At 52.7% G+C, this 9757-nt stretch overlaps 1 protein-coding gene across 1 annotated transcript; it reads left to right on the top strand.

Annotated features, from left to right (window-relative positions):
• Window positions 1-1422, top strand: gas2l1 (growth arrest-specific 2 like 1). Its single transcript, XM_067228509.1, has 2 exons — window positions 1-1187; window positions 1375-1422. Exons 1-2 carry the CDS (start codon window positions 480-482, stop codon window positions 1420-1422), a joined length of 756 nt encoding a protein of 251 aa, XP_067084610.1. The 5' UTR covers window positions 1-479.
• The last annotated feature ends 8335 nt before the right edge of the window (window positions 1423-9757 follow it).

Below are 9757 nucleotides of genomic sequence, written 5' to 3'. Positions count from 1 at the left end.
CAAGTGAGTTACGGCTGGTCAGTGTGGAGCTCGCATTTCTTTGAAGCAGCTGTAGCCTTTAAACCATTCAGGCACGCCAACGGCTGGCGGGCAAGACGCTGTCTTTGTGTCCAGGACACCGGAGGACACTTTTCCCGGGGTGTGTATCCGTATTCGTCCCATCACCGTTACGGTTTCACTCTCCCCCGCCGTTGGAACGCCGTAAGGAACAGCGATGCGCTCGTTAAAGGGAACGGGTTTCGCACAGACGTCCGGAATACGCATCCACGCGCCTCGGCTGCCTCGCATCTCAGAATGCTCTATTAGCCATACAAAGGATTCCATCAAGGACTTGGACTAATATACCACACACACTGCTTGTCATGGGTGCGTCTACACGGTTGTTTCGCCACACTCAATGGATACGGTTTGGGTGATCGCTTGTGCAATGAGACAATCTGGTATTATTAAGTAGCCAGCATTAATACATCCCTGACAATATGGCTGATCAGAGCAACATCCAGTCATCTGCTTCCAAGAGCATAAGGCCGTTCAAATCCAGCGAGGAATACCTTTATGCCATGAAGGAGGATCTGGCTGAGTGGTTGAACACTCTCTACGACCTGGATGTTACGGCGGACACCTTTATGGAGGGGCTCGGGACTGGCTGTGCCCTCTGTCGGCATGCCAACAACGTGAATCGCGCGGCGCTGGACTTCCAGCTGGAGTATCCGGAGGCTGCCCAAACACTGAGGTTACCCAGCAAGGATGTGGTGTTTCAGTCGCGAAATGTTGTCCAGGGCTCCTTTTTGGCACGGGACAACGTGTCCAATTTCATCGGTTGGTGTAGACAGGAGCTCTGGATCAAGGATGTTCTGATGTTTGAAACCAACGACCTGGTGGAAAGATGCAACGAGAAGAATTTCGTGTTGTGCCTGCTGGAGGTGGCGCGTCGGGGGGCCAAGTTCGGTATGTTGGCACCGATGTTGATTCAACTGGAGGAGGAGATTGAAGAGGAGATCCGGGACCAGGAGAACCTGCGGGAGCCGGGGGAGCAGGCCGAGCCGAGCCCGCCCAGCAGGTGCTTCAGTCGGAAGGAGAGTGTGGGTGTGGAGGAAGACGTGAACGTGGACGAACCTGATCCTTCCCCTTATACCCACTGGCAACAGAAAAGAGTGCTATGTGACATGCGGAACTTAGACGAGTTGGTAAGAACATTTGAGAAAGGCCTCTTTGTAGTTGATGGTGTACAAAATATTTGTGCCTAAATATTTAATCACTGCCACCATGTTTTGGATTAACGGTCACTTTTACTAGGTCGGTAACTTTAGCTAACCGACATCTGTGTGTGTACGTCATTATGATGATGTCTCTGAACACCCTGCCCGTGATCAGGAGTCCTCAGTGTTTTTCCGCTGTCATAACAACCCAGCAAGCAGCTGAGAGAGAGAACCTAGCTGACCTCTGAACCCTTAGCTTTCTCTCTGGGCACTGTCAAAAATGAATAGCTCTCTCGGAAACACTCATCTGCCTGTCATGATCTCTCTCTCTCTCTCTCTCTCTCTCTCTCTCTCTCTCTCTCTCTCTCTCTCTCTCTCTCTCTCTCTCTCTCTCTCTCTGTCTCTCTCTCTCTCTCTCTCTCTCTCTCCTCTCTCTCTCTCTCTCTCTCTCTCTCTGTCTCTCTGTCTCTCTGTCTCTCTCTCTCTCTGTCTCTCTCTCTCTCTCTCTCTCTCTCTGTCTCTCTCTCTCTCTCTCTCTCTGTCTCTCTCTCTCTCTCTCTCTCTCTCTCCTCTCTCTCTCTCTCTCTCTCTCTGTCTCTCTCTCTCTCTATGTCTGTCTCTCTGTCTCTCGCTCTGTGGTTAAGGTGAATGCTGACACTGGGCAGGGGCAGGGAGTGTTTCAGCATGTCATTCCACACATTCCCTCACAGCCAGGTAGTGAAAGGTTGGAGGCAGGCTGGGGTATTCTCCTCCCAGACGCCCCAGGGGAGAGGAGGGAGCTCCCCCACAAACCAGTGACAAGGACAGTCTCTCGTCTGCGGTGGTGACGTCTTCAAAAGTGTTATTTAGAAGTTGACCCACAACACAGATGGGCCTCCTAGTTGGAGTCACTGGGAGTGTGATGCGTGTATGACATCATGATCTGTTACTCCCCCCTACAGCCTGGTGTTACTCACTACACAAAGGGGATGTACACTAAAGCAGAACTGTGGTCTCAGGCAAACCCCCAGCCTACCACTGTCTTCCTTTTCTTTTTCTTTTTTAAAAGTAGTTTTTGGCCTTTTTCTTGACCTTTTTTATTTCTTGATAGGACAGTTGGACAGAGACCGAAAAGCAGGGATTGAGAGAGCGAGAGAGAGAGGGGGATGACATACAGGAAATGCCCTGAGCCAGATTTGACCCCAGGCGCTGACTCAAGCCCGGGGTTGGTCACCCACCCTCTGGTCAGTAGTCTGGTTCCTCTGACCGGCCCACACCAGGAGGCCAGGCAGGAGGCCAGGCAGGAGCACTGGGTTAGGAGCGCTGGGTTAGGAGCGCTGGGCAGGAGCGCTGGGTTAGGAGCGCTGGGCAGGAGCGCTGGGTTAGGAGCGCTGGGCAGGAGCGCTGGGTTAGGAGCGCTGGGCAGGAGCGCTGGGTTAGGAGCGCTGGGTTAGGAGCGCTGGGTTAGGAGCGCTGGGTTAGGAGCGCTGGGTTAGGAGCGCTGGGCAGGAGCGCTGGGTTAGGAGCGCTGGGTTAGGAGCGCTGGGTTAGGAGCGCTGGGCAGGAGCGCTGGGCAGGAGCGCTGGGTTAGGAGCGCTGGGTTAGGAGCGCTGGGCAGGAGCGCTGGGCAGGAGCACTGGGTTAGGAGCGCTGGGTTAGGAGCGCTGGGCAGGAGCGCTGGGCAGGAGCGCTGGGTTAGGAGCGCTGGGTTAGGAGCGCTGGGCAGGAGCGCTTGGGTTAGGAGCGCTGGGCAGGAGCGCTGGGTTAGGAGCGCTGGGCAGGAGCGCTGGGTTAGGAGCGCTGGGTTAGGAGCGCTGGGTTAGGAGCGCTGGGTTAGGAGCGCTGGGTTAGGAGCGCTGGGCAGGAGCGCTGGGTTAGGAGCGCTGGGCAGGAGCGCTGGGTTAGGAGCGCTGGGTTAGGAGCGCTGGGGCAGGAGCGCTGGGCAGGAGCGCTGGGTTAGGAGCGCTGGGCAGGAGCGCTGGGTTAGGAGCGCTGGGTTAGGAGCGCTGGGTTAGGAGCGCTGGGTTAGGAGCGCTGGGTTAGGAGCGCTGGGCAGGAGCGCTGGGTTAGGAGCGCTGGGCAGGAGCGCTGGGTTAGGAGCGCTGGGCAGGAGCGCTGGGTTAGGAGCGCTGGGCAGGAGCGCTGGGTTAGGAGCGCTGGGTTAGGAGCGCTGGGCAGGAGCTCTGGGTTAGGAGCGCTGGGCAGGAGCGCTGGGTTAGGAGCGCTGGGCAGGAGCGCTGGGCAGGAGCGCTGGGCAGGAGCACTGGGTTAGGAGCGCTGGGTTAGGAGCGCTGGGCAGGAGCGCTGGGTTAGGAGCGCTGGGTTAGGAGCGCTGGGTTAGGAGCGCTGGGTTAGGAGCGCTGGGCAGGAGCACTGGGTTAGGAGCGCTGGGTTAGGAGCGCTGGGCAGGAGCGCTGGGTTAGGAGCGCTGGGTTAGGAGCGCTGGGTTAGGAGCGCTGGGTTAGGAGCGCTGGGTCGGAACGTGTTGTCAGTGTCCTTACGAGTTCTGGGTTGACCTTGTCTGGATGGAGGTGAGCCTGCAAACATCAAGCAGACAGGCAGGCTCACAGTACACATGCCCGGGGTTAGGAGTGGAGTTCATATTTTGGTGCGGATGAGAGAGGCAGCACAATGGCAGCCTTTCATGCTGATAGAGGCAGGGAGAGGGGTGGCAGGAGGGGTGGGGTGGGGGGGTGAGGGGCAGTCAGCAGTCATCCTCCTGCTCATCAGACAGAGTTGCCCCTCCGGCCCTCCACCCCCCTGTGTCCGGGGAAGGCCTGGTGGTGGTTCTGTCCTGTACCCAGCCCCTCACCTCCACACTCCCACAGCGCCCCCTCTGCTCACTGGCACGGATCGGGGGATCGCACAGCGCTCTCCGTTCTGCTGAGTGTGTCACGTCCTTACTGGAGTCCTGAGTGAACCGCTCTCTGCCCTGGACGCGACACAGACCGCTCAGACAGACGGGGGCGTCGACAGGGAAGAACAGGAGCGTTTGCCTGGCAGCGTCCTGTTATTGAAGTGACCAGTGTGAGTCACAATGCGTGCTGAGTGCACGGCACATCTCTCTGCCTTCACGTCTGCCTCGGTTAAAGTGCCTGTGAGCCGGAAAAAACTGCTTACATCAGCAACGTGAGGCTCCCAGAGAGAACTCGTAAGGACACTCAAAACAAAAGGCAACATCTAGCAAAACATTAATCCTGACTGGCATCGAAGAGGATAAAATTACAGTGCTTTTTCTCAGTGCTGTTAGTATCCTGTTCAAATGATGGCCGCTCTGGTAAAAAAAAAAAAGGAAAGAAGCCCATTTCCCCTCTCTATAGATCTGTGAGTATTTGATTTCCTCTCATTTTCTGGGTTGACCTTGTCTGGATGGAGGTGAGACCGCAGCCAGTCAATGGATCATCACATCCGGACTATGTGGACCAGAAGTGAGCCAACCCGTAGTGTAGTATGACTCGAGGGGTTCGGTCCAGAACAATCACACTGTTCTGTCTCTTAGTCATTCATTGTGAAACATAATTAAGCCATTATGTTCTTTGCGTCTTACCCTACCCTTACATTTGACGTTTGTATTCATCAGACACTTTTATCCAAAGCGACATCCAGATATTGCATGTAGAAAGTACAGATCAGAAAATCAGTGTGTATTTACCAGGCGCGGTGCAAAGTAACCACGTCACCTACCAGTGCCAGCAATAATAACAGCTCATATCATCACCAGTATTAAGGAGTACAGAGCATGGATAACAATGTTGCTCTTGAAGTACAGGATCAAAAAATTTCATGACTGCCGTCTTTAACAAGACAGTCGTACAACAGGATGTCAACACAAGCCTTTGTCTTCCTACAGTAGCAGGACAGGGGATAAGTCTCTCTGTGTAATTACAGGAAAACTTGCTCCCTCTAGTCTTCAGGGCGGGGCGACTTGAGTGTGTAATTCCGAGGATTAATGTTCGCCTATGACCCTGGTGTGTCAGAAAAGAAACTTTTTTCCCGTAAAGAAAACAAGAAGTCCAGTTCTTTGTGAGTTCCCTCAGAAACGACCCAACTGCTCATGACTTCATTACACAAACGATCTCCCTATTCACACTCTGTCAATCATATTGACGAATTGTCAGTTTTGTCAAAACATTAGCTGAAGCTATTCATAGCTAATTAAATATTCACTGCAATCTCTTCCCTCATTCGTCGAGTCTCACCCTCCACGGTACCCAGCTCATTAAATATTAAATCGGCTAAGAGGAGGTTTGATTGCGGAGAAAGCAGAGTTCAGAAACACATTTGTCTGATGAGCGGAGGTGAGACACAGGTTGGAGATTAGCTCACAGACTCCACACCCGCTCCAAGTAGCCTGCCTCTCGCATGTGACGAAACTCATCTCTGAACTCCCTGACCTTTGTGAGAGATCCATTCATACTCCGCTGCAGGGTTGCCCCCTTGCAGTGCTACAGGCTACATCTGACTACTCTAAACTCTACATCGACCCACAGCTGCCCTCTTACACCGCTACAGGGTACATCTGGCCACTCTATACTCTATACATCCACCCGAGGATGATCCCATACATTAGAGGATTTTTCCCAGCCGTCCCATATCTCCTGGCACCTCCAGATTAGAACAGTAATATCAATCCGGCCTTCCATCCCATCGCCCTGTGTGCTTGTGGATCTCGAGGTTAGGGTACATGCCAAGCCGTCGACACACACAGCCCCTCCTAGTGTTTACTTGGCTTAGCAGAGAGTTACTCCCTTAGCTGTGGGCCGGGAAAGTACTCATGCCCCAGGCTTGTTGGCCTACATAAACACTGAACCGGTGTCACATGCCTGTACAAAAACACGCACGCTCTCTGAACATACTGAACCCTTCACACGCCTCACACAGGACGTGTAGCCTCAGTACATGCATCATGTACAGTACATGCACACGTTTGGGTTTTTTTTTGCGCATGGAGCCTCAAAGACAACAACGGTCTGGAGCTCTGCGGACTGAAAGGACGGCATTGTGCTCTTCCTCCTCTCTCCTCCTCTCTTTCTTCCTCTCAGACTCCTTCGACTGCCCCCCACCCCCACCCCCCACCCCCAGGCGTCAACACTCAGCTTTTGTTTAGGTCATAAACGCACAACAACCCCCCCCCCTCACCCACCACCATCAACAGCCCCATCCCACAGCTTGTGACTCTGGCAAATGATAAGGCAAATGGCAGTATTCCTGTGGCGGCAAATAGGGGAGAAGAGAGGGAGGGAGGAAGACAGGAGGGAGGAAGAGAGGAGAGGAATGAGGGGAAGGGACAAGCCTGTCAGTGTTCTGTAATTGTAAGGTATCATCTCAGCCTGAGATATGGACGTACGTGCTGCTCCTCTGGGAGGTAGACAGGAAGAGAGAGAGAGAGAGAGATAGGTTGCAGGAAGAGAGAGAGAGGTAGGTTGCAGGAAGAGAGAGAGATAGGTTGCAGGAAGAGAGAGAGGCTCCAGGTTGACAGGGCAGTATGTCAATAGGACCACTCAGCTCCATTAGCGACACAGTCTGATTCATGCAGTCAGGATGAACAGGGAAAGAAAGCCAACACCAGATAGTTGTGCCTGAAGTGTCCTTTACTGAACACTCTGCTAAACCCGCATGTGATGGATTTTACACAGAGAAAGAGAGGGAGGGTGTGTGTGAGGAAGAGAGAGTGTGTGTGTGTGTGTGTGAGGGAGGGAGAGAGAGAGCGTGTGTATGTGTGTGAGGTCGTATGTGTGAGGGAGAAAGAGAGTGCTGGAGTGTGTGATTGTATGTGAGAGAGCATGTGTGTGTATGTGTGAGGGAGGGAGAGAGAGAGGGGTAGTGTGTTTGTGTGTGTGTGTGAGGGAGGGAGAGAGAGAGCGTGTGTATGTGTGAGGGGAGGGAGAGAGAGAGAGGTAGTGTGTTTGTGTGTGTGTGTGAGGGAGGGAGAGAGAGAGCGTGTGTATGTGTGAGGGGAGGGAGAGAGAGAGGGGTAGTGTGTTGTTGTGTGTGTGTGAGGGAGGGAGAGAGAGAGCGTGTGTATGTGTGAGAGGGAGAGAGAGAAAAGTAGGTCACCACAGCCTGCAGTGGGTTCTGCTGGCTGGCCGTGCTGGTGCAGCATGTCTCAGGGTAGCTGTTTCCAGTCTCACACTCTCCCTGGAAGTGTTTTGATAGCTGTTTCCAGTCTCACACTCTCCCTGGAAGTGTTTTGAACGTGAGATCACCACAGCCTCGATGAGTGTTTCATCGTTTAACGGGGATTTGTTAATGCAGCTTGCAGGCTTCAACACGGAGCGTGTCTCCTGCCTTTCCCTCTCCTGTCTCCACGCAGCAAGTCCTAGCCAAAACAGCTGAACTGCTCGTCTATCAGGCTGCCTTTTTAATTGTTGCAGAGTCTACAAGAATTTCAGTAGAATCCGCATGATTATCCACATGCTTAGCATGTGTATCTGTGTGTGTGACTGTGTGTGTACGTGTGTGTGTGTGTGTGTGTGTGTGTGTGTGTGTGTGTGTGTGTGTGTGTGATCCTCTCCACCAGTCTGCCTGTGACTCCACCAGCTGGCTCTACTAGGTCACAGGTGTTGACTGGCATCATCAGTCACCAGTGCCACTAGACATCCACAAATCTGACCGACTAGACAGCAACACAGTTAGCATCGAGAACAGCGCTCGTAGAAGTGCTGGGCCCGCGTTGTTGGTGTTTGTGAGTGTTTTTCAGCCTAACCGCCCAGAGAGAGAGCTCACATGAAGTCCACCTGATTCAAGGTCCATTCTCAAAAACCTTCCAGATGCCACCCAGATTTCCCCTGTCCTGCTTCAACCCACAGCAGTGTAAAGTGGTGTGTGTGTGTGCTACGGTGGCTGTGTTAGTGTACATACCACACTGTTTGTAAACAGTCTCAAAGCCGGGTTGCTGTTTGAGAAGGGAGTCTTGGTTTGTTTTACTCTTCTAAGCAGGACAAGCCAGTTGGTTCGGTTGTGGAGTGTTATTGTGTAGTACAGAAACTGCATGTGGACTTTCAAGGTGTTCTGGGTACTTTTCGCACAGTCTTCCTGTTCAACAGTTCAGCTAATGAGCCCATTGCAGGTTATGGGTATCGTTATCAACCAACCTCAGATGGGCAAACCTTTTGTTACGCGATTGTGAAACCTTCCCAGACTCAGGAATGTGTTTGTTTTGATCTACCTAGTGTTGGAGCACATCCAGATCTCTGTCTGGTTACAGGTGGGACTGGTCTGAGCATGAAAACAGGCTGTGCCTGGTTGGAGTAGATGAACAGACAGTGCCTGGAGGAGCAATCAGCTTTAAAGTTCCCAGAAATGTGCCTCTTTGCCAATCACCTTCGTGGCTCAGATCCACATCCCTGATTGCGAAACCCCCAGGGTTCGTCCTCTGATAGGGGTGTTTCTCCTGGGAAGGGTCCCGTTCTCTCCAGAGACCCTGGCTTGGATAAGCGGACGATACCAGAACGCCCGTCGATTGTCGCAGTCGTAGTAGAGCGACTTGCAAAAAAGAATCTGTTGGACAAACGTGTTTCGATTCTGTCACACGTTTCACTTCAAGCAACCGATTTGAATTATATCTACCCCAAATCAAACTGCAAGCCAAAACATTTAAAACCATTTGAAAACACTCAAGACAACCAATCCTTAACAAGCCTGTTTTATGGTATTTTCCAAACTACGATGATACCAGGTCCTCAGGAACCAATTAGAATAGAGAAGCCTAAATCCCTTTTATCTGTCCTGCCTCTCCCATTTCCTGTGTATTCTGTGTCTCCCCTGGGGTACCTTGTTTAGACAAGCCGCCCCCCTTATCTCCTCGGTACCCACCCTGCCGCCTCCAGCCCAGGAAGGAAAGCACCCCTGGAGATGATTACCTTCAACCCCAGCTCAAGACGGCCACTTTCCACACACCACGTGGTCTGGTTCATCACCAGAAACACCAAACCTGCATCCTGCTAAGGACGAGGCGGGGGACTGTCCGGAGAGTGTTCAACTATAACGATTTCATAACTCGGTTGTCGTGGGTGATCAGAGGATGTTGTGAGGGCTTCATGACACCCCCCCGGACCCTGGTAGCGTCTGGTGGAAGAGGAGTGTGTTGTGGACCGCTGGTGCTGGTTCCTGCGTGCCTTGTTCTCTTCACTGTGGAACATCTGCAGCTCTGGGGAGAACACGCACGTCCCATGTGACCAACACTCGTCCATAATTCATCCCCCCTCTATGCTTCAGCTGCACTTCCACATGCCTGCTCCGAGACCTCGCGGCTCTCTCCCCCTCTCACGGCTTCAAATGCTGGTGTGCCTGTTCGTTTGTGTGTGTTTGTTTGTGTTGCGTGTGAGTGTGCCTTTGCATGTGTGTGTGCGTGCCTGTGTGTGTCTGTGTGTGTGCTTGCCTTTGTGTGTGTGTGTGTGAGAGAGAAAACCTTAAAAAACTGGTTTCACGGAGTACAGTAAGATTACACACAGGTGTTAGTCTGACTGTGACGCCAACATTAGCTCTGAATGCTAACATTAGCTCTGAATGCTAACATTAGCTCTGAATGCTAACATTAGCTCTGAATGCTGAACGTTGTCTGTCTGCTTGGCATCTTC

This window comes from Osmerus mordax, chromosome 24 (genome assembly GCF_038355195.1).
Source record: "Osmerus mordax isolate fOsmMor3 chromosome 24, fOsmMor3.pri, whole genome shotgun sequence".
Classification (NCBI taxonomy): Eukaryota; Metazoa; Chordata; class Actinopteri; order Osmeriformes; family Osmeridae; genus Osmerus; species Osmerus mordax.
The sequence above is the reverse complement of the archived record's forward strand: the minus strand, read 5'-3'. Positions and strand labels throughout refer to the sequence as shown.

Excerpts from the sequence above, each read along its gene's own strand:
- gas2l1 (XM_067228509.1), top strand. The coding sequence starts at position 480 with ATGGCTGATCAGAGCAACATCCAGTCATCTGCTTCCAAGAGCATAAGG. Across the intron at positions 1,188-1,374 it reads TGCGGAACTTAGACGAGTTG|GAGTCCTCAGTGTTTTTCCG; the intron begins GTAAGAACATTT and ends GCCCGTGATCAG.